Source organism: Theobroma cacao, chromosome 2 (genome assembly GCF_053813885.1).
Source record: "Theobroma cacao isolate CCN51 chromosome 2, ASM5381388v1, whole genome shotgun sequence".
NCBI lineage: Eukaryota > Viridiplantae > Streptophyta > Magnoliopsida > Malvales > Malvaceae > Theobroma > Theobroma cacao.
Window position 1 is genome coordinate 40,278,557 of NC_142640.1, and position 26,522 is coordinate 40,305,078.

The following is a 26,522-nucleotide window of genomic DNA, read 5'->3' on the forward strand; positions in this document are numbered from 1 at the left end:
AAGACCCACTTTTATCCAACATGCTTTAAATTGTTGAGGGGCTCAAGCTATAGGTTCGAAAACCTCTTGTTTATCTAGGGAAGCCAATTTAATCCGAATTGCTTCCTCCCACTTGGGCTAATCTTGCCTTTGATGACATTTGCTAATAAATCACAGTGCATAATCGTTGTTCATAATCTCATGAGCAACTGAGAGTGCAAAAACATCATCAATGATTATCTCATTCTTATCTCAAATCTCATTACAATATGTAATAGAGATCTCAATATTCATGGGGTCAGTGATTTTTTTCATGGGTTCATGCCTCTTCAGAGGCATTTGGCTCTTCTGGAGCAAGCTTAATACCAAGCTCTTCTGTAGTGGATTCTTGATTCCTCTCCCTTCGTTTTTGAGGGGCAGTGTCTTTTGATCTTATTGATCTTCCATGTTTCTAGTATGGGCTATTTTGATCCCTTTCAACTTGTCCTTCAGGAACAATAATCTTAACTGAAGCATTCAAAGCTAAAATATGAGACCTCATGACCTTGCCAATGTCATTAAATGCATCAAAAAGTCATTGGCAATAGCCTGTAAATGGATTATACGTTGCACTGCATTTTCACATTCAAGAAATCTTGGATCTAAATACAATAGATTTTTCTCATTTCAAGAGAAATTCTCAATTGGTTTCTGCTTCTCAACCATGGAAGCCTTAGGTATCTCAATTGATGGAAACACTATCTCATCAAAATGACAATTCGTGAATCTGGCAAGAAAAACATCACCATCGTTGGTTCCAATAACTTAATAATGGACGGTGAATCAAACCCAATGTAAATGCCCAAACGACGTTTGGGACTTATTTAGTCCTTTTTGGCGGTGCTACAGGCACTTGTACAATGTAACCAAAGGTGCGTAAATGTGTAATGTTTGATTCATAGCCTAAAATCAACTGCATGAGAGATTACAAGAGGTTAACAATGGGGTGTAATCTAATTAATGCCGCCACATGCAAAACAGCATGGCCCCACGCTGAAGAGTTGAGCTTTATCCTCAATAAAAGAGTACGAGTGATAATTTGGATGTGTTTAATCAAGGATTCTGCCAATCTGTTCTAAGTATGAATATGTGGAAGCGGGTGCTCAACCTTAATTCTTAGTGAAGCATAATACATATCAAAGCTCTTTGATGTAAATTTACCAAGATCATCCATCCTTATGCTTTTAATTGGATAATCAGGGAAGTGTGGCCGTAGCTATATAATCTGCGCAAGTAAATGTGCAAAGGCGACGTTACGTGTAGATAACAAGTAAACATGGGACCATCTGCAAGATGCATCCACTAATATCGTAAAATATCAGAATGACCCACTTGTCGGTTGTATTGGTCCACAAATATCACATTGAATTCTTTTCAAGAATGAAAGGGATTCAAGATCAACCTTTGTTCTAGAAGGTTTAGCAATGAGCTTTCCTTATGAACAAGTTTCACAAATATAATCCCTAGGCAATAAAACCTTTTTAACATTTAAAGCGTGTCTTCTAGTATTTTGGATTATCCAACCCATCATTGTAGCTCCCAAGTGACCTAGGCGATATGCCAAAGTCTGAACTCATAGGGATTTACTAGTTTCCAAGACATGGTAGCGTAGGATTCAATAGCTCTAATAGTGACACAATACAATCTTATAGTTGAATCTTCCAACTTCTCATGGATGGTCTTTTGGCCTATCTTATAAGAGGTAATGCAAATACATTCCTTATTTTGCTCATAAATTGTCTCAATATGGTACCCATTATGGCGTACATCTTTGAAGCTAAGTAAATTCCTTTTCGATCTACTACTTAGCAATGCATCCTCGATATGCAAGGTGGTGCCATTTGGCAAAACAACTGTGGCATTCCCAAAACCATCAATAATCTCAATGGGACCTAATATTATATGGACATTTGCCTTATGCAATGTCACACTCGAGGAAAAGTGATTGCCATAAAGTATGGTATGTGTCATTAAACTATCAAGCAAATAGACATCTTCTTTTTTCTCGATGGCTCCCATGTACACTTGTATTAATAACTTCAAGTGTCAAGTATCATAAAATTTTACAAATTAGTCATTGGATTGAAAATTTTCAAATAATAAATATGGAATGAATTTCAAAATAATGATATTAAATGACCATATTGTTCTTCCTTGAGAATAATCAACCAAGGGTAATATTTTCAAAAAAAGAGAAAAAAACAAAGAAAACAATAAAATCCTTAGATCCTAATTATAGGTTGTCCTCCACTATTCTGATGCCTTATCTTAGTTATCAGGGTCTTTGAAGAAATGAGAGACTTTTAAAGATGTTCTTGCTTCTACAAGAGTAAGAGGAGTTATCTTAATTGAGGCATAGTTAGCTTCAACGTTGGTTATAGTAGTAGAATTCTCAATGGCGTGAGTTTCAACACGCTTGCCTTTGTCCTTCAAGGATGCCTTGTATAGATCAACAAAGTGTTTTGGTGTACAACAGGTATGCAACTAGTGTCTAGCCATGCCACAGTGATGGTAGATACTTTCATCATGCTTCTTCATGAGCTTTTTGTCCTTGCCATGATTTGGGCCAAGGTTGGATTGCTTAAGATAGCTAAATTTTTCGCCACCCTTATGTAGGTTATGCCTTTGCCTGTGTTCACAACCGTTAAATCAACCTATACTCTTACTAGAGCTAGAATTTGCTTTAGACATTACTTTCGATCCAACAGGTTTAAGATCCTGGTTCTTGAGCAGCAGTTCATTAATCTACTTTGTAGTCAAGAAGATAGAAATTAACTCCGAGTACATCTTAAATTAACACCGTCGGTATTGCTATTGCAATACAATATTTAAAGCATGAAAGGTGAAAAAAGTTTTCTCTAATAGCTCTGATTCAATGAGCTTAACACCACATAACTCCAATTGAGAAACAATACCAAATAAGGCTGAGTTGTAGTCAGACATTGATTTGAAGTTTTGCACCTTAAGATGCTACTAGTTATTCTATGCTTGAGGAAGGATAATTGTCTTGATATGATCATACACCTCTCTCAACCTTATCCATAGGATCTTAAGGTCTTGAACGAATAAATATTGCGTCTTCAGGCTCTTATGAAAATGGCGGCGAATGAAGATCAATGCATTCACCTTCTTATCTTGGCCATTTGCTTTCTGGTCTATAATAATTGCATTAGCAAGACCTTGCCCTTGGAGATGTACCCCACATCAAGGTACCAGTATAGATAATTGCTTTTCACTCACTTCTAGGATGTGGAACTTTAGGCTTTTCGATATTTGCCATAACTGAATCTAGGAGTCATATAAGTGATGTGATCAATCAGCTAAGTTATCCACCTAACTAGACTTACCATGGCTTTTTGAGCAAACTCAAGGTCATGGTAGGTTGAACGAGGTCCTAGCCCACTAGAGAAATCCTAGTAAAAACTTTCTAAAATGACTTATAGGGTTGTCATTTTGAATAAAATAGTAAGAGAGCTATTTAAAATATTAAATTCTTGTTTTCAATAGTCTATGCATAATATTTACAAATCTCTTATTTAGACTTAATTATATACATTGCTATGGCTAACAACCTATTACACCAGAGCATCTTGGATGCAAAACAAACCCACTAGATCAAACCTACTGGAAAGTTACTAAGACTTGAGAATTGTTTTCAAGAAAAAGGTTGTCTATATATAGTAAACTTTGCCATAAGCCTATGTTGAGGTCAATGGAAATGAAGCATGGGATGCTCTTTATACTTATTAAGCCACATATATGATATTGGCTTCTATGACTCCTAAGCTTCAAAAACAGCATAAGAACATGTATGTTAAATGTATGACTTTTTAGGCAAAAGAATTGTTCTATAAGCAAGGTCATACATAAAGGTATGAGATAACATAGAAATTGTGAAAAAGACAAAAGATAGTTCTGTTAGAACTATGATTTGAGGTTTCTAAGCTTTGTAGCAAAGTTAGAGCAATGAGATTTGGTCATGTGTAATGAACTAATTTTCGACTTAGTTCTATAATCTCTATCAAATCTATTCATAGTTAAGAATGAATTTCCATTTAATGGAACTCTCATTACCTTAATTATTGAATATGAAAGACAACTACAATAAAAACACAAGCTTGGGAAATATTTTCAAGTGTCTTTATGGTAAAGATGGACAAATGAGGAACTAAAGATGTTTCCTTGATAAAGTTAAAGAAAAACAAACTTATGGAAGTTTCTAATTTAACCAAATTTATGAGCTGTTACTATTATACCAACATCATAAGTATTTAATACTTAATGTGGGATGCATTTAAGTAATGACTAAAGCACTAAACAATAGTAGTAAATCAATGCTTAATATAAATGTTAAGAAAAACTTATAATTGCATGTGATCTCGATTATGGTATTGGAGTCTTTGTCATTAAAGTAAGAATTAAAGTATGAAGATATTTAGATCCTTTCTATTTGGAATCACAAAGGAGCTAGTATTTCTTATATACATGACTAAATCATTTTTCCTATAAAAGTGAATGACTTGATATGTTTTAAAGGTCTCATACATATAGCTGTATATGAACCATTAAACATAAAATGCTATGGGAAATGTTCCTACTTCATTAAGTTTACATGACAAGACCAAATTAAGATTTTGTCTTGTATATTTAAAGAAATATAATTTGGATATGATGAAATGTTCATAAAATTTAAATATAAGATCATATGAACTATATAGTATGAAGTACTCTTATTAAGATATGATCTTAATGAAGTCTACTCTTACTTGTAGTTAATTGATTGATCAAGGATGAATATAGATTCATAATAGATGGAACGTTCTTATGAATAGAACACAAAGATGTTAGTTCAAAGAAGAAAGTGAATTCATATAGAGATATGATTTGGTCCATACTTCTCTAATACATAAAGCTCATTATAACATTCCAAACCAATAGGATTCCAAGCATACATTAAGATGTATATATATGTAACTTCATGGAATATTCAAGATGTTTTTAATGTTACTCTCACTAGGAATCTTGGATTTGATGGGAACATGATGATACTTAGAAAAAGTTTCTAAAGTATCACTTGGTTACAAAGGAATCTAACATTTAAGATTTTACATAAAGATGTATAATCTAGACGCTTTTGATGTATAAGAACTCCATGGATTTTGTAGGACACATTGAAGATATGTTATTCATATTAGATGAATTTACTAAAAATGACTTTGTCATTAGAATTATACACTTCATTCTGTTAAAAAGAATCTAAAAGAGTTGGATTTAAAAGAATGTTCAAATGTATTTGTCTCAAACACATAAAGGGATTAGTGGAAGTGAATCTAATTATTTGATAAGACAATTGCATGGGATGCAATCTGTATACAAAGAAACTGTCAAAATCTACAAGGATTGAGTGGCACAACGCAAAGTGACATATGCATATGATGCATATAGCATAGTCCAATTAGAATAGTTTCAGGGTATTAAAGGGACTGTACATGTATATAAAGTCATATACATCCTATTCCAAAAGGCTCTAATAGAAAGATATTTAAATCATTATTAGTGTAACAATAGAGCCATTTTAATAAAACCAAAGTCTCATTAGATCTAAATATAGTAACGTGACAAGATACTCAGGCATTGACTAGATGGATAAAAGCGATTAGCCACATTAAATGGAATAAGTAAGTCTCCATAGAGACAAGATTGCTAGATGGATTGGATCCACATACGGTGAGCTAGTGATTAGCTTTATGCTAGTGGAAGATGCTAAAATAAGCCTTGTAGCCAATCGGATTGGTTAAGACTTAGATATAATAATGCAATCATATCATTTATGCTAAATGATTAGAAGTTTTTCTTTATCAATATGACTATGCTTATAAGTGTATAAAATGAAGCCCATGAGATTAACATGCCTCACAAGGGAATTGTAAAGTGTTACAATTATGATATCCTTATGCATTAAAGTATAATCTCTAAATAGTTCCTAGTCAATGTATCATTAAGACTGGACATCAATGACGATTAAAGACTAGTACATTCTATGTTCTTTACTTTGGAAGTAAACAATCAATCGCATAGGTTGAAGTATAAGGATACTTGGAATTAAAATGTAGGTGCTTGTTCTAGGAACAAGTTCACTGAACATGACCCGACATAAGGATTCCATTGTATTTCACTCTAGTGTCAATGAAGTATATCCTCATGTGACAGTCGTGCAAGTGATCCTCAAACTTGAGACACCAAGTTGTTTTATGTGTAGAGTATTATGCTTTGACTTCATCTTTCTATGTCCTAACCAAGGATGCCTTAAAAGGATGAACATTTGGTATAACATGAAGTGCATGAAGGCAAATGAGTGGTCAAAATAGGATTCATCACTCCGAGTGATTAAAGAGATGTATATTGATTGTTCATGCCCTAAGTTAGCTTATGTGAAGGCTTTGGCCAAAGCACAAAGGATTTTAGGAAATGAGTTTCATATAATCCATGATAGCTAATCAGTTTTATGATTGAAATTGAAGGTTTAAGAGTTGACACTGCACCATGCTCATAAGCTTTTTGAGATACATGATGAAATGATTGAATTACATTGAGAAACAAATCACTGAAAGATTGAGTCAACCATCTTGACTCTTCTAACATTTGGGTGGCCATGATGGATTGCTAGATCCCACTCATGGTCTATGATAATAAAGTGGTTAATCAAATCAATGATAATTCAAAGTAAGTTTGAATTTATCTAATCCTAAATTTAATTTATGAATTAAATTGTAAGGTCATTGCCAACATGTTGAAAGCCTAATGGGTCACAAACAAGAGGTGAATATTGAGATTAAATTGGCAAAGGTGATTAAGTTGGACTTAATCAAAACTAGAAGTCATGAACTTCTATTGAACTTAATTAAAAGGTTTAGTTAAGTGTAAGGACCAATTAGCAATTACATAGAAAAGTAATTAGGGCTGAAATTGGTTCATGGTATATATACCTTGCTTAAGCTACTCATCTAAGTAACCTAGCCACCACTCCACATCAATGAGTAGTGCAACCACCCCATATGAGGTTGCGAAGAGAAAAATCAATTTTTTTCTTGTTTTTTTAGCTAGGGTGAAAGGAATGAAATAGTGTTTTAGAACACATCCTTCCTAGCACATTGAAGGCTTAGCAATCTCACCCTTTTGTAGGGATTTCTCCATTCACCATGTGGACTTTCGTTAGAAATTGTATAAGAATTTCTTGGACAGTTTTGGTCTGCAACAATCGAGCTTGGTGTGAGGTCTCTTAAAGGGGCTGTTTTGGTAGAGTTTGTACAAGGAATCAAGCTTTCCTTTGTACCCAAGGTAATGACTAGATCACATGTGTGTTTTGTTGCACTACATATCATCCAAAAACCATGAAAGTTACCTTGGGTGGAAAAGTCAGTTTTAATTGTTATTCCACTATGTTTCAAATTTTGGTTTTATTTTTGTTATTTGCATTGTCATGCATGGCCGAGCCTTTCTATATAAATACACACACATACACACACACACACACATATAATGTTAACATATTCTATTGCTATGATTATATTTTGTACACATAAAATAAACTAATATATTTTAAATATTATATATATTAATAAGTTAATTCACTATATATAATAGTCTTCTTAATTTATATTAACTATAGTGTTAGTAACTAAAGTATTATTAGTTTTTGTATAATTATATATTAGATTTTATCATCTATATTTATAAAATTAAAAGTTTATTATCTTATTTTTAAAAACTTTTTATAAATAACATTATTGAATTTGGAACTAGCATATAATAATTTATGATTCTATTATGTTTTCACAATATATAAAAAATAATAAGTAAAAGAAAACATATTTAAATTTTTAATATTACAAAACTCACTATGTATATATTTAATTTTCTTAATATATTTCCTATAAAGGATTAATAAAATTTAAAATAATTATTAATATATTTTGAATAAAAAATTAAAAAAATAGTAATGCCGATGAAATTTTCTTACAAAATATTCTATTAGAAAATTTTCGTTGATAATAGCTTTTTTTATGGAAAATTCCACTGAAAAATTTAACGGGTTTTAATTTTTTTGGCGTCCAAAACTTTGCAATGAATTTCTGATGAAATAATTTTCATTCGAAAATTTTGTGGGAATAAATTTATTTTGTGCTAAAACTATTTTCAACAAATTTCTGATGAAATTTTCTCCGTTGGAAAAATCTGTCAAAAATCCGTCGAAACAAGTTAAAATAAATTTTTGTTGGAATTTTCTAATGAAAAATTTCCAACGGAAAAAGTCAATTTTTTGTAGTGACTACTTATAGAACATGCCCAAGGTTTTATTTCTAAGCAATTTTCTAATCATGTTTGTCAATTGAAGAAAGCATTATATGGTTTAAAACAAGCACTACATGCTTATATGGTAAAGTAGCTCAATACTTCATCTTTTGTGGATTTAAAGTTTCTTATTCAGATTCTAGTTTATTCAAAAATTTAGAATCAAATATAGAATTCTTGATTTTATTATACATGGATGAAACACTACAAAAAATTTGGCTATTTTCAACGGAAAAGTCCGTTGAAAATTCCATCGGTACAAGCCTTGTGGGTAATACTTTCCGTTGAAAATCCATTGAAAATTCATTGAAAATTTTCAACCGAAATTTCGTTGGAAATTTGAAATTTTGCCCACTTTTTTTAGAAATCCGTTGGAAATTTCCAAGGGATTTCCAACGGAAATTCCGTTGGAAAATAATTCTATTGAAAATTTCCAACGGAATTTTCATTGGAAAAGGCAATTCCAACGGAAAATTCCATTGGAAAGCCTATTTCCAACGGAAAAAACAATTGGAACAATTCCCGTTGGAAATCCTATTTCCAACGGAAAAATCAGTTGGAATTTTTTCCTTCAGAAAAATTATTTCCAACGGAAAAACATTTAGCATTTCCAACGGAAATTTCCGTTGGAAATATTTTGACTTATTATTTTTATAATAAATTTTTAGAAAAAATTACCAGTTTTCATTCCGATACTAAATTTAATTCCGCATTTGAACTGTAAAATATATAAAAGAAATACACATTACAAAATTGAGATTCAAGTCCTAACATCTAATTAAAAATTATCCTTAACACACAATATATAAAATAGTTTGATACATATGAATATTAAACATAACTAAATTAAAAAGTATCTAAGTGTTTGCACTGAAAATTATACATCATGTAAGGGAATTTTTTTTTCTTACTTGTCAAGTCTTGAAGGTCCCGCATCGCCAAGGGTTGAACGTGCATTACTCATGAACATGGTTTTCATACGTGCCATAAATTCACTCATGCCTTCTGCCATCACATTTCTCATTTCTTCATGTATTTCCCCACGTATTTTCTCACGTATCTTATTCAAGTGTTGTGCAAGATTTTCCACTTTTTATTCCAATGCATTTGCAAAACTGTTAAAGTTTGAGTTGATAGGGCCACACGCAGACTCAAATGTTGCTACATTGGATTGTGTTCCAGTAAGTAAATTTGTAGCTGGGACACGAGTGCCAAACCCATACACGTGAGTGCATGTAGTCTCTTTCCCTCCAATTGCTTCAGTCCAAGCATGCTGATCGAATTTTGGCTAAGAAGATGACTCATCGCCATACTTTTGCGATAGTATAGAATTATACATTTTCTACATAAAAATCATAATTAATTATTAATATTGAAGTAGAACATCAACTTAGAAGAAATAGTAAAAATTAAAGAATTTTTCCTTGCACTCGTAGACTTAGACTTGTTATCAATAAAATCACCATGACCCCCTGAGCGCTTATGAGTACTATTGAATACTTCCAAGAAGGTAACATCTCGTTTCAGCTCAATTGCCTGAATTTATTAACAATTATATTTAGTCAATCATAATCGATATATATATATATATATATATATATATATATATATATATATATCCTGATATATATAACATGTAAAGCAAAACCGAAATCCAACTACTAAACTTACAATTTAAATGAAATTGATGGGAAAATATACATATTAATTCTGAGTAACATTAATTCATATCATCCTTTTGCATGAACCACAAATGCAACTGAACAACCAGTGTGCTTTGGAATGCTTCTTTTTTTTGGCGTTAAAAGATTTTGCCTTACTTTTTGCGATTTGTTTTGCCACTCTTTTGTACCCTATACTGTATCAATCAGGGTGTCCCATATTTCATTTGTGATCCATTCCCTCGACATACCTCTGCATTCTGTAATGTTGTTAGTTTTGACTTCAGTCATTGCTTTATGCCTTTCTTCTGAAAGCATGTCTCTTAATCGATCGGAACAAATTTTTTTCCATATGCGTCGAATTAAAACATCTTGATGTGCAGACCAAACACATTTTTCCTATAACATAATGTAATACAATAATTTAACAAAGTTATACAAATTAATGGAAAAGAAAACGCTTAATAAATAAATAACAAACATAGTACTTGAAATTTTTGAAACATTAAGTCTTTGATATCATTAGGGACTTTCCTCCATGTTGACCATGGACCATGAAAGTGATTTTTGATGATCCTTGTTATTGTAGATGTGACCCCTCTCTCAAAAAAAGTACTTGTAAAATATTTCAAATAATTGTATATATTAAAATTAAAAAAATTAAAAATTTCGTTGAAAAATATAACAAGTTTAACAAGATAACATACATATCCCCAATAGAAGTTATACACAATCTGTCTGATGGATCTATAGGAGTTTGTAATCCTACACTAGGTCCCTTACCTCTTGATCTTGACGATGCCTCATTTGCATTTACACCTAAATCAATAGATGGGGATCTTGTAATATCATGTGTAGATGTCTCATTTTCTACTTGCTCTGCAAATGCATCGTACAAAGACTGTGTCTCAAATGGCACATCATTATTCTCCTGCTGCACCTGTTGTGGAATGGATATATCATTACACGCTTGGGAACTTGTAGGCATAGCCATACTTGCAGATGCATATGAAGACCTAGGTCTCAATTTTGATTGTTTTCCTTTAACCATCGTTCCTACAATATTGTATTGTTAAAATCCCATTAGCAATTATTATTAATATGATTATTATTATAACAGAATAAAACACATCAATTCATAGTAATGACACATATAATTCTTAATTATTAGAAGCAAAGCAGCAATTATATATTAACTAATTTCAACATTTATATATTGATTTTAACTCAAACGTTATAATTTTACATCATGTCAAAATACTTTAATATTATAAATTAAAGTTAAACAATACCGTAAAAAGAAAATATGAAACCAATATCGTACGTGCCTACCGTCATCATTCATTTCCTGAATAATCAAACTCATGTTCTGCATCATTATCATTATCATCATTATAAGTTTCACAATCGTCGTGCTCCACATGATCTTCATCTTCATCTTCATCTTTATCTTCATCTTCATCTTTATCTTCATCTTCATCATCATCTTCATTATCTTCTCCTTCCATGTCATCTTCTTCATCTTCATCTTTATCGATATCATCTTCTTCATCCTCAATCGATAGATTAACCTTTTCATAATCACCACTCGCTAACTCTGTTAAATCAACTTCTTCTAATTAAGTACTAGTAATTGAATTGGACACATCTTCTTGGTATACTCCTTCATTCAAATCATTTTCATTTTCTTTATCACCACTAATAGGAATTTGAAATTTAATCTTAGCTTTTGTTTTAAATACTGCCCACCTATCACGTCGATCTCTTCTTCTTGATGGATAACTACTATAATAAACTTGGTGAGCTTGGGCAGCTAAAACAAATGGTTCATTACTGGCCAGTATTGAGTTGTAGTTCACATCAATAAGACCATGCAATCGATATACCTTTATTCCTTTTTCAGTATTAAACCAAAGACACTTGAATAGAACAACTCTGTTTCCTATACCAAAATACTCTAACTCGATTATATCCACTAAGATGCCATAAAAGTCACGCTCATGATCATTGTAAAAACTCCCTTTTATGCAAACCCCACTATTCATTGTCTTACGATTTTTATTGTAATCTAAGGTGTGAAACTTGAAACCATTTACGAAATATCCACTGTAACACCTTATCATACGTCCGGGACCATAAGAGATTTCAATTATACGTTGGTCTATTTCCTTATTATGCTTTGCAACCTACGAACATGAGATACAAGAGAATAAAATAATAAATTACATAATTTATTCGTCAATGATTAATTAAAAGTTCACTTGTAGGTTAAGGAAACTTACATAATTTTTAAGCCATTTAACGAATCTCGCATCACGTACTTTCTCCAATTCATCTTTCGAAATTTTCACAACATCTCCTTTCACAATTTCATCAAATATCCTATCATAATATCCACGACTACGTGATTAACTTCAATCTTATTATAGGGTATTAACAAGTTAAAAAAGTAATGGTACTTACTTTATATATGGGAGCATCTTTTCACAATTCATTAAAACATATAACTCAGCAGCATAAAACTCATCCTCATCTAAAAATCGAGATTTATCACATAAACCAAAAGCTCACCCTAGGTGAGTGAAAATTGAAAGACGACCCATAGAGTCCACCTCTCCCCCATCATCATTATGTGGCACTCTATTTACTCGTGTTCGCACAACAGGTTCAAAATACCATGAGCAGAACGAGGAAACTTCCTCGATAACATAAGCCTCACATATAGATCCTTCAACAGAGGCACGATTTTTTACTTCTTCAGCTGTTGCAAAAACCTAACAACCACAATATTCATCAATCTTATGATGTACTTTAAACTCTTCAAAAGAAATATATGAAAACAAATAACAATTATTTTACCTTTCAAATGGATACATCCATCGATACTAGATGGGTCTACCAACCTTGGCCTCGTAAGGTAAATAATTGGCCAATGCTTCATAGAGTCAAAGAAACCCGGAGGAAATATCTTCTCTAGTTTGCATATAGTTTCACATATTTTTCCTTGCAACGTTTCCATATGATCAATAGGTATTTCAGTTGTGCACAAATCCCTAAAAAAATTGAGATATCTCAGTAATTGCATCCCAAATTGTTTGAGGCAGCATATCACGGAATACAATTGGGAGCAATCGTTGCATAAAAACATGACAATCATGACTTTTCATCCCATAAAAGTTTCCATCAATCTCATTAACACACTGAGAAATGTTCGACGCAAAACCATCTAGTAATCTCAATTGTTTAACCCAAGCACAGACATTTCTTATTTCCTCCTTATTAATGTGTACGCAACCTTAGGCTTGTACAATTTTCCATTATTTTCCACTAATTCCAATTCTGGCCGCTTGCAATACACCTTTAAATCTTGTCATGCCTTTATGTTGTCTTTTGTCCTTCCTTTAACATCCATCACTGTGTTGAGTATATTCTCAAAAAAATTATGCTCAATATGCATAACATCTAAATTGTGACGAAGAAGAAGCGTATGCCAATAAGGCAAAGCCCAAAATATACTCTTCTTCACCCAATTATGACAAACACCATATCCTGAACTCTTTTGCTCACCACATTTTGTTCTGAATGGGAGATGTGGAAGCAAATTCAAACGTGTCAATATTTCTTCACTTGATAATCGAGGAAATGGTAAGTCATGTTCAACTTTTTTTTTAATAAATTTGTCTCTCTGCCTCCTAAAAGGATGATTAGTTGGCAAAAATTGCCGATTACAATAAAAAAAACAAGGTTTCTTACCATGTTCCAATATGAAAGATTTAGAATGTTCCATGCAATATGGACATGATAATCATCCATGTACTCCACCCTGACAACATACCATAAGCAGGAAAATCATTAATTCTCCACAATGATGCTGCCCTCATATGAAAATTTTGTTTCCTATATGCATCATAGGTCACAACACCTTCTCTCCATAATAAAGTCAACTCATCTATCAAAGGCCTCAAGAAAACATCTATATTTTGACTTGGACTTTTCTTACCCGGAATAACCATGTTAAGAAATATATATTGTTGTTTCATACACATCCATGGGGGTAAATTATACACACAAAGCATTACTGGCCAAATAGAATAAGGCTTGGCAGTCAATCCAAAAGGGTTAAAACCATCAGCACATAACCTGAGTCTTACATTTCGAGGTTCCATTGCAAAGAATTCATGTGTGCAGTTGAAGTGTTGCCAAGCCTCACCATCAATAGGGTGTCTAAGGAGTCCATCATCACTTTGGTGTTGCGCATGCCACGTCATATGTTCAACAATTTTACATGACATATAAAGCCTTTGAAGCCTTGGTATAAGTGGCAAGTAACACAAAATCTTGTAAGGAATTTTCTTCTGCCTTCTCACACTTGAATTCCTTTGTTTATACCGAGGATGTCCACATACCTGACAATGCGCAAATGTAGCAAATCGCTCATAAAATAACATGCAATTGTTCTTGCAAGCATCAATTTTGATATATCCCAAACCAAGCTTTGCTACCTTCTTTTTCATCCTATAAAAGTCGATAGGTAAATTCTCATCAGATGGCAACATATTCTTTATTATCTCCACCAGTCTATCAAAACATGATTCACTCAAATTGTACTCTGCCTTAACATTTAAAAGTTGAGACACAGCTGAAAGCGTTGTGCGCTTTGTGCAACCTACCCACAAAGGTTCCTCTGCATTGCTTAACAAAGAGTAAAAGGTAGATGTGTTTGGATTGGGATCTTCTTCCACAAAGCTCGACTCATTTTTAGAACCATGGTTGAAAGCAACTTCGGGACGCATAGCATCCTTAACCATTCTAATATATGGATTTTCTATTTCATCTTCATATGTAGGTTCTCGAAAAGCAGCATCTCCCTCAAATCTAAGGGATGGTTCAACTCTAAATCTACTTCTTGATGATTGTCCAACATCATCTTCCCCATGTAAACTCCAAATTGTGTAAGCCCTAGTAAAACCTCAGTTTAGGATGTGTTCTGTGACTTTATCTTTATCCAAGAACTTGTTGTTACTACATCATGTGCAAGGGCATCTAATTTTATTCTTCCACATAAATGTAGTCTTCGAACATGCAAAATTAATAAATTCAGTAACTCCATTTACAAATTCAGCTGTAATGAATCCATTCTGTAATCGACAGTACATCCAAGAACGATCTCCCGACATTCTGTAATCCTAAGTGTCATAGAATATCATTATCAAGACTAATTTGTATTGATGGTAACAAAACAATTTGTTAAACCCTACATTCCAATATGTATTTTATATATATTATATTGAAAATTACATTGTAAGATGCAAAGTAACCCTTATAGTATAAATTATTGCATACATGAATTATCAAAACACCTAGGAAGATGGTTTATATTTATTAGGATAAAATCAGATTGAACAGCATGAGTATTGTCGACGGGTCAAAATATATGTACTATTATCTGTTGGAAAGGCTAGTATCATTATTTATAAAATTGAATAAAAACAGGGGTGGTCAATTCTCAAATACCAACATTTAATTGCTTGTGTGTTTCTCTTACTCACCTACAAAATTAGACCAAAACCCAATCTCGTTTTGAAACAGACCGAACACTACTTTGATGCTTCCAGAGCTAACCTTAGCCTTCGACTGAAATTAAAGCAATGAAACGTTTAAGCTTGTCACCCTAAATCAAATAATTAAAACACAATAACATCATTAAAAATACCTAGGGTGCATCAATTGATAAAAATCAAATAAACAAGATATACAAATTAACCCCTAGGGCTAGATTTGTGGAAAGGATCGGACGGTGAGTAAGGCAGCACTAGGGGAACTAAGGCGATGGGGACAGATTCATTCAAAGAGTCTTTTGGTCACGATAGGAAAGGTTCAAACCGAAGAATATGGCAGTACGACGATGGGGCCAAAAGCGACGGAGGGAGATCAATTGCTGTTAAAATAGGACAACGCTCGAACCGGAGTCAAGCCACCGAAAACGCCGTGGAAGTCGGGCAAAGGTTTTAGAGAGAGGGGAGAGAGCCGCGGGTAGAGAGAGAAAATGGCATCTCAAAAGTCGAGTTTGGGGAGAAATTTGGGACTTTATAGTTAGGGTTTAATAATCAAAACTACGTTGTTTTGACGTAGGGTTAAGGGAACCGAACATGGCAGAATGACGACGTTTTGCATCATGCAACTAATATTCATTTTGATTTAATAATAAATTAAGTTTGGGAGATTTCATTCAAGTTTGGGTTGGTGGAAGAAATGGTTATCTTTTAACTCTTTTAACATGTGGGCAAAGGTTCAAGTCTTGATAATAACAGTACTTTTAGATATTTTTTATTTTCGTACAACAAGTTTTTTTTTTAATATTACTTAATATAAACCATAGTGAGATATGACTAAATTTTTTATATACATATATAATGACCACAACTTATAGGTTATACATTGATATGTATTAACCAAATTTGTATAATTAATTATCAATATGATTTTTATAAAATGTATGATTTGGATCCTATTACATTAATAATTATAATCATCTAAATGAAATTTACTATAATCTTACATAAATTATATATTAATATATATATGTAGACTCTTATTTAATATATCTCATATATATATATATATATATTCAGTTATAAAGTTATATCAATTAAAAAATATAACTTGTACTTTAATTTTGATACAATTATATATTAATTTTTTTCTTAAATCATACTTGTTTATATATATATATATATATTTTTCTATAGCTCTCGATCAAATTTGCATGAATGCATAGGTATAATAAAATGATATTTTTTAAGCACAAATATTAATAAGTTTATTATAAAACTTCAATCTTAATTTACATATATTAGCTAATTACAATTAAAACATAAATAAAGTAATATATATATTTTTATATGATTTTTATATCTTATCATGGTTTTTTATAAAATATAAAATTTTACATAGTTATTTTTTTCAATTTTGGAATAATATAACATTACCCTAATTTGGTATTATTAATCAATATTGTATGATTCATTAAAGTTAAAAAAATTATACAAAATTACTCAAAGGAAAACATATTTAAACTTTAAAAAAATTTTACTTCAATAACTATGTATTTGCTTTTAGTAATATCTAATTTTTTAAAAATAATTAATAAAATTTTAAATTTTATTATTGAAAAAATTATGATTATTTCAAACGAAAAATTCCGTTGAAAAGTTTAAATAGTCATAAACACTTTGATGCATTAAAAAGTTACTTTTCAACGGATTTTCAACGGAAAATTTCGTTAGAAATTCCGTTGGAAAGTTGCTTTTTTCAATACATCATTGACTCTTTACATTTTTCAACGGATTTTCAACGGAATTTTTCGTTGAAAATAATAAACAGTAAAAAGTGTGTTCTGAAAATGAAATTTCCAACGAAAAATTTCGTTGAAAATTTTATAAATTACACTCGGTTAGTTTGATGAGTTTACGGTTCCAACGAAAAATTCCGTTGGAAATATTAAACAGTACATAGTGTTCTGAAAACTGTCAAGATTACACCTGCTTTTTTTTTTTAAGTTTAAAGTTTCAACGGATTTCCAACGAAATTTTCCATTGGAAATCCGTTGGAAATATTAAACAGTAATATGTGTGTATTGTACAAGTCAAATTTTCAACAAAATTTCCAACAAAATTTTTCGTTGAAAATCCGTCGGAACAAATATTTAAAAATTTTAATTAAATTTTATTGAAAATCCGTTGCAAATCCGTTGGAAATTCATTAGAAATACAATGATTTTTTGTAGTGAAATGATCATTACTAAAGATAATGAAGATGAAATTTCTTGTCTGGAAAATGATTTGTTAGTTTGATTTGAGATGAAAATATGAGGGAAAATGGATGTTTTCTTAGTCTAGAAGTGGAAAAATCATATCAAGGATATTTTATACCTCAAAGAGGATATGCAAAGGGTCTCTTAGAGCGTTTTGGCATTGGGAGTCAAAAGAAATGGCCACTCCATGGAGCCATATTTTAAATTAAAGAAAGATGGAGGGAATTAGTTGAAGGATGCCCGAAAGTTTCGACAACTTGTATTTAGTTCAATTTATTTAACTATCACAAGAGTAGATATTGCATTTTTTGTTTTTGTTTCCCAGTTCATGCAAAATCCAAGAACTCTTCATTTAGATGCAGCAAAAAGAATTTTGCATTATATAAAGGGATCTCCAAATCATGGTCTTAAGTAAAAGAGATGTGATGAATTTCAGTTGAGTGGATTTACTGACGTAGATTGGGTAGGCGATGCAAATGATCGATGATCAACTTAAGGTTACTGTTTTAGCACGGGTTCAGTTGTGATTTCCAGTAGCAAAAAGCAACCTATCGTTGCCATATCCAACATTGAGCTGAATACGTGGCAGCGACAATAGCTGCACAAGAATGCAAATGGTTGAAACGTTTAATAGGAGATATATAATGCAAAGTCAAGTATGCTGTCCAGATCAAATCTGACAATAAAAGTGTTATTAGACTTGCATCAAATCCAATTTTTCAAAGACGGACAAAACATATCGAAGTTCGTCACCATTATGTTTGAGAGAATGGTGCTGAATCAAGAAATTGAGCTCAAGGGAGTTCATACAAATGATCACGTTGCGGACATATTTACGAAAGCTCTTGCAAAGTCAAAGTTTGAGTGTTTTAGAGTTTCTCTTGGTGTCATTGATCGTAAGCATGCGCTTAAAGGGAGTATTACAAATTACATCATCTTACAATGCATATTTCTTTTTAGTTTATTTATTATTTGCTGAGTCAATATTTAGTTTCTTCTTGATTTGGTTAGATTAAGTCAAAGATTAGGTGTCAATGAAATAATGTTTTACTTGATTATTGATATGATTTTATGGAAGTAGGTTGATATATTTTAAGAGAGTGACGTTATCCTACTACTTTGAATGCAAGCAATCTAACGTAATTTTGTCAAGCGACACACATGCCAAAGCAATGCACAAAGTTCATTTCTCTAGAATCTTCTTTGCTTCCTACTTTGAATAAGTATTTTCTTCCTCTCTATTTTGTTTTGCTTACAATGTTTTGTTATCATGATATTCTCAGGCCAAAAATTCCCCCATAGTGGTAACCAAATGAACCAGAAATGCAAACAAGTATTTACAATGAATGCTAGTTTTTGGTGGTTTTTATGTGATGCTGATGTGATGATGTGATGTCGGCAAGGTGGATCTAGAGTTAGGGGAGACTCTTACTTACTTGGGAATTACCAACGGCGAGAACCAATTGCGATGGGGCTTTATCCGAAAGGTTTACGGCATCTTGGCGACATAGTTGGTTCTCACCACCATGGTCTTCACCTTCGTGGTGTTGTTGGCTTCGGTCGACGAGCTCATCGATGGAAATTCTAACCTCATAATCTTCCTCTATTTAATCCCCTTCATCTGTTATTTCCTATCCTTTATTTCGTAGCAACTATTGAATGGCGGCTTAGTGTTGCCCAAAAACGTTACAATCAAAGGCAAGATCATTTTGAAGGGTGAGGAGTTCAATAACAAAGAGTTTCCAATAAAAGGACTTTTCCTTGCTACCAATGAATAGATATTTCATTTTGAATTTAATTTGTACTAACAATATCAATATTCGAGAAGAATATAATTGATTCGATGACAAGGAAAAGATTTGAGATATAAGACAAGGGCATTTCTCTGGATTTTATTTAAGTTTCCTATCTTTATATTCTTAATTACTACCAAAACTAACATTCATGATATGTTAATTGCAAAAACCTCCATGTTAGTAACATATTACTGCCACATTAACATCACGTCATCATTTAAAATTTTTTTATGTTTGATCGATACCGTGTCAATATAGTAATTATATTATTTTAAAATATCACATCATTAAATTTAACATCACATCAATAAAAATATGTCACATTAATATCTCATGAATATAAATAATAAAAAAATTTAACATATTAATGATTAAATTGACATTATGAAGTTTGAAAAGTATAAGGATTTTATTTTTATAAATTATTATATAAGAATTAATTAAATTCATCACTTTGATGGATATAGAGACTAATTACATAATTTAATCAAAACTACAAGACCATAATTAAAAGATATTGTGATCAAAGACTCCAAAGTTCTATATTTAGTTGGACGAGGAACGTTAATTGATAGTTTATATTTTAAAATTCTACTATGGTTCATGTCCCTGTTCTATATATTCCCACTGAAATTAAGAAATTAAACAACTGCAAACAAAAAGTAATTATTTTAAGATGTGGTCAAACTTCTGCTCTTGCTGGACAGAAATTGAAAAGGTCTTGGATTTCATTTGCCTTTTACTTGTACAATCTCGTTTTTGATTCTATACAGCCAAAGCATCAATCCCACATGGTACCAATATGTACGAAGCATTATGGAACCATTAGCAGAAAAGGGCGAGCTCTGATGGGGAATCGATGCTATTCCCTGCATTGTCAGTTTACTTTTTTTTTTTATTTGGAATTTGTGCCCGTCATATCGTGTTTATATTTGGAAGAAAATCAGAAGATTCACACTCAAACTTTTAAATAAAAAATAAAAAAATAAAGTTTATATTTATTGTATTTATTATCACATTTATAAAAAGTGTTATTTCATAAAATATAAAAAATAAAAATTCAAAAAAAATTTAAATAAAGATTTTTAAAAATTATGATTACTTTTTTTTAAATTAATTAATTTATTAATAAGAAGATAACAGTTAATTAATTAACTGATAAATATAAATATTATATATGAATAATATATCAAATATAAATTTCAGAACATATACAAATTTGTCGATGAACAAAATATTTGCAAATAAATTTACAACCGTATGTGTCACGCATTCAACTTTATTTTGGAGATATTCGTCTCTCACGTGTAAAAGGATACGTATTCCCCCACCGTCTGCTTTTCCTCCACATGCTTTATGCTTAATGATAGTGTTGAAGGCTTAGATACGTCTTCAATCACAGTTCATGGATAACTATATGCCGCCTCTCACCTTCTCATTCGTCAGCTTGTACCATTGCCATTATTGCTTTCGAGGAAGATTAATTTTGGTTAAATACTTAAATAAGTTATTGAATTATATCAAAATAAATCAATTCAACCTCTATCTTTTTATTACGTTTAAATAAATCTTTAAATTATTTTTCAAATCAAATAAATCTTCTTCCCTGATCATTGACTAATTTTCATTAGTCAACGATACATGTGACACTTTTACACTATATCATCTGTCACGTGACAAATAACGTTATATTAAATATTATTGATTAAGATTTGTATGATTAGTTTTTTACTCATTTACTCAATCTTAATCAATAATATTTAGTACCGCATCATCTATCACGTGACAGGTGATATGATATAAAAATACCACATGTACCATTGATTAATAAAAGTTAATTAATAATTAAGGAGAATGACTTATTTGACTTGAAATAACAGTTCAGTGATTTATTTGAATGTAATAAAAAAGATTAAATTGATTTTTTTACATAATTCGAGAACTTATTTGAATATTTAATCATTAATTTTCTATCATATTACATTTCAAGCGATCTTGAATCATCGAAAAGAGTGTTTGATCTGTTGACCACGTATATACATATATATAATAAATATATAAAGTTGAAAACAGGTGTTGCAAGGTATTTGCTATACCAAACTTTATTCATTCTTTGCGATCACATGCACTTGATGATTGCTATTTAGTTTGATGACAATAAAAATGCATGAGAGTTGAGAAACATATCTAAGTTTGTTTTTTAGAGCTCTTATTTACGCACCTTAACTGGTAAATAAATTAATTATTATATATATTGACAATTTCATTTTAATTACATGTCAGAAGAACTCATAATCTTAATTAGGCGTCCAAGATTTCATAAGCTAGACATTTGGGATAAAATAAAAGTAGAAGTATCACTCGTATTTTCCATGTGTTATGAGGGAAGATCTTGACATGGGACCCAGGTTGAGTTATCAACTCTTGCCGGCATGAGAATATGTTGTTTTTTTAAGTGCTGTTGATCATGCAGAAATATTTTAAAGTCCATCTTATAGAATATAGAAGAAATTAAAGATAAAAGTATATATTCCCTCCCATTTTCGAATAAAAGGTCAAATTAACGCTTGCTTTTCGCTTCTCGGTTCAACTAATTTTTAGTAGTTTTTCTTTGATTTATATAATCTAAAATTAGAGGAATGGAAATAAAGAAAATTGAATAATATATATATATATATAGTGGGCCTAATGGTTGCCATTGGCCGACATGAACTCTCCAAACTCCAGACTTAAAAGGGCAAACAGACAGGTAGCCAAACTACTAGTCTCCTTTCCAGCATGGTTCTTAGACTTCGTGCAAAAAGGAAAACAAATAATATTTGGCAACTTTTACTGACTCATAGTATTTGCGAGGGACATCGAGTGTGGGGCCAATAGATGTAAATTAATCATGGCATGGCCTGGCACCTATGTTGATGGGACAAATTTTGTGGTGGTGGTAACGATGCCAGCAGCGAGCAGATAAGGGAAGAGAAGGAACCATGTGCGTAAGCCATTAGCGAATCATGTTGACGTTGCATTGCTTAGCTAATAGCTTTATCACATCCAATATTTCATCATTCTCATATCTTGGATTAAAGATCAATAAAAACAAGTAAAGAAACCCAACCCTCCCCAAATCAGTTACTACTAAAATTTCAAACTTTTACGTTTCTTTTCTATCACCGATTATTACGGGGTAATTGTCTTCACGACTCAACTTTTTGTTTTGAATTTGAAAAAAAAAATCAAAATTTATTCTCTAAATAAGAGATCATGCATTAATAATGTTCAAATGTAAACAATTTAAAATTTTAATGAAAACAATTTTTTTGGGGTGAATAAAAACAATTATTTATTCTCCCAAAATTTAAAATATTAAATTTTTTATAATGAGAATAATACTTTTACCCCTTGAGAATATGCCTTTCTTAAGATAACCATCCGATAAAGTTAGACTTTAATTATTGTATAAAACATTCAAAGCAAAGAAGTATAATATAATTAGGTATGTGGATGCTAGAGAACTGTAGCATTTCATCAGAATTTGGAAGGATTCACTTTCATAAACTAATTACACTTTTAGGAAATAGTAATTTTGCCCTCTCTTTGATTGGAAACCAAATTCGAAATTCAATACCATTGTTTCAACTTACGAAATCACAAACCTAAACATAAACATACAATAGTTTTATTTATCTAGTCAAAAACATTTTACACCAGAAAGTCAGCGTCGGACACAAAAGGCCTTTGTCTTTATTTTTCCCGGTGCTGCGCCAGTAGAATTATGATCCACTTGACCTGTCAAAATACCTCTGTTCACACTAGATCCTTCTCTACCGACATAGATTTTGCTTCCTCTGGCCTATAAAAGACACCATCACTAGCACCCTTGAACACATCATCACAAAGAGTCCTTAAGAGAGAAAAAGAAAAAGAAAAGAAAGAAGAAATGGAAGACAAAGAGATTAAAGGGCACGTAGTAGTGCTGCCATACCCAAGCCAAGGCCACATAAACCCTCTTCTCCAATTTGCAAAACGCCTAGCCTCTAAAGGTGTCAAGGCAACACTAGCCACAACCCATTACACTGTCGAGTCCATATGTGCAGCTCACATTGGTGTCGAGCCAATCTCTGATGGGTTCGATCAAGGTGGGTTTTCTCAAGCAGGGAATGTAGACTTTTACCTTAAGTCATTCAGGGAGAATGGCTCCCGAACTCTGTCTCAACTCATCCAAAAGTTCCAAAACTCTACCACCCCAGTTAATTGTGTTGTGTATGACTCGTTTCTGCCATGGGCTCTCGATGTGGGAAAGCAGCATGGGATTTATGGAGCTCCATTCTTTACTAACTCTGCCACGGTGTGTAGCATCTTTTCTCATATTCACCGTGGCCTGCTTCCTCTGCCACTGATGCCCGAAAGCACACCCGTAAAGTTACCAGGGCTTCCTCCACTGAACTATCCTGACTTGCCCACTTTTCTTAGGTTTCCAGATAGTTATCCCGCATACTTGGCCATGAAATTAAGTCAATATTCAAATTTGGATGAAGCCGATTGGATTTTTGATAACACCTTTGAAGACTTGGAAGGGAAGGTATGTAAATAGAGTTCTAACTACTTACAAGCATCAGCATCATCCAAGCTGCTTAATTTTGTTATATCTTATGCATTTGAAAAGATTGTAGAACAATTATATTAACGGTGGTCGAAGTTAAATTGATTTGATTCTCAATAGGCTCACTGCAAATTTTGTGCTGATATTTTACGTTACATGTTCTTATAGGAAGCAAGAGGCGTATCAGAAATCTGGCCAGCGAAGTTGATTGGTCCCATGGTACCATCTGCTTACTTGGATGAAAGAATCAAGGGTGACAGAGGCTATGGCTCAAGTTTATGGAAGCCACTTAGCGAAGAGTGCATGGAATGGCTTGAAACAAAGCCGTTTCAGTCTGTGGTCTATGCTTCTTTTGGAAGCATGGTTTCATTAACAGAAGAACAAATGGAAGAGATTGCATGGGGCTTAAAGGAAAGCAATTTGCATTTCCTGTGGGTGGTCAGAGAGTCAGAACAGAAAAAACTGCCCAAATGGTTGGTAGACTCAACTAAAGAAAAGGGCATGGTCGTGACATGGTGTAACCAACTAGAAATGCTGGCACATCCAGCCGTAGGCTGCTTTGTGACGCACTGTGGGTGGAACTCAACGCTGGAAGGGCTGAGCCTTGGAGTGCCAATGATTGGTGTGCCCAAATGGACTGATCAACTGACCGATGCAAAGTTTGTTGAGGAGATTTGGGAGATAGGAGTGAGAGCCAAAGAGGATGAGGAGGGAGTTGTGAGAAGAGAAGAACTAATGAAGTGCTTGAAGGAAGTAATGGAAGGGAAGAAAGGCAAAAAGATGAGGAAAAACGCTAAGAAATGGAGGGAATCGGCTAAGAAAGCAATCAGTGAAGGAGGGAGCTCAGATGATTGTATTAATGAGTTTGTGGAACATTTGATGGCTTCTTATAAAAGCTTGAACGGACATTATTAAAGAAATTACTCATTAAGATTGTGCTAGTTGATTTCTCTAGTGTTGTAGAGATTGAGATTCCAGGGTGCATGGTTTATTGGTAGTTGTGGTGGGATCTTTTATTTTTTTTTTTTTGATGTGTCCATTTAAGAAAAACATTGTGTTGTTTGCACCATCTCATTTGTGATGGTCTAGCATTTATTCTGGTTGAAAAGCAGTGTTTAATTGTTTAATAAAAAGTTGTATTCATTTAGCTTTTTAATTAATCAATGGAACTGAATATATATTTATATATATATATATATATATATATATATATATATATCAGTATGCAATGATTTTATTCTATATATATTGTTAATGTTTATAAATGTTTTGAAATTATATTTTTATAATAATTAATTAATATCAAGAGAATTTCAAGTTAAAATATCTATGTAAATCAAAGATTTTAAAGTTGGACTGCGTCTCTCTTGAGTTGTTGTCATTTGCAACTTACTATATCAAACTTAGAGGCCCTTCTTTTTCAGAAACGTAAAACAATATCCAGTTGATGGGATGGGACGGCACGGCGAGGCGAAAGATAAATGCAAATGCAAGTACAAATGCATGGACAACTAATAAATTAATTTAACTATGGTTTTTCTTCTCAATCATCATCAACTACTCCTCCTATGACGCAATTCTAAAACGTAATTATGTGGCGTCACTACAATCACTAGCATCATGACCTCTAAGCCGGCTCCTCTCAAGTCAATAGTAACTCTTTACACGCAAATTTTGTTTTCTTTAATTTTATCCTTATGTTTACAAAATTGACAAAATGGACCGTAATGTGAAAAAGTTTTTAAATTATTTTTAAAAAATTTTAAATAAGTTACTATTTTTTTTATTATATTTAATCAAATTTTCATATTTTTATTTTATACATTAAATCTTTATATTTAACATTTAATTAATTATTATTAATTTAAATATCACTTATCATTTTATACATATATGACACTTACATAAAGATTGATAATTTTCAATTAATATATCATATCATCTTTTATTATAATATGTCCACATATCATACCAATATCATATAAAATAGAGTGACAAGTAATATTTTAATTAGTAATAATTAGTCAACCATTATAACAACTTATTTGACTTAAAATAAAAATAAAAACATTTGATTTAGTGCAATAACAAAGTAAAAATTTATTTAAATTTTTTTGAATAATTCATAGGTTTTTTTAAGCATTATATCTAAAATCTCAACACATGATTGGGTCTTATACTAAGATTGGTCTAGGTAATATAAACTAAATTTAAAGATATACAATTAACAAAATTATAATATAAACAAAAGTTTTAAAACACAAGATTATAATATATAACCCATTGAA

At 31.9% G+C, this 26,522-nt stretch overlaps 1 protein-coding gene and 1 pseudogene across 1 annotated transcript; one reads left to right on the plus strand and one right to left on the minus strand.

Annotated features, from left to right (window-relative positions):
* Positions 1-11,650: 11,650 nt before the first annotated feature.
* LOC148764273 (uncharacterized) lies at positions 11,651-14,839 on the minus strand (annotated as a pseudogene).
* Positions 14,840-23,401: 8,562 nt separating this feature from the next.
* Positions 23,402-25,394, plus strand: UGT74B1 (UDP-glucosyl transferase 74B1). Its single transcript, XM_007044452.3, has 2 exons — positions 23,402-24,213; positions 24,403-25,394. Exons 1-2 carry the CDS (start codon positions 23,572-23,574, stop codon positions 25,147-25,149), a joined length of 1,389 nt encoding a protein of 462 aa, XP_007044514.2. The 5' UTR covers positions 23,402-23,571; the 3' UTR covers positions 25,150-25,394.
* Positions 25,395-26,522: the final 1,128 nt, after the last annotated feature.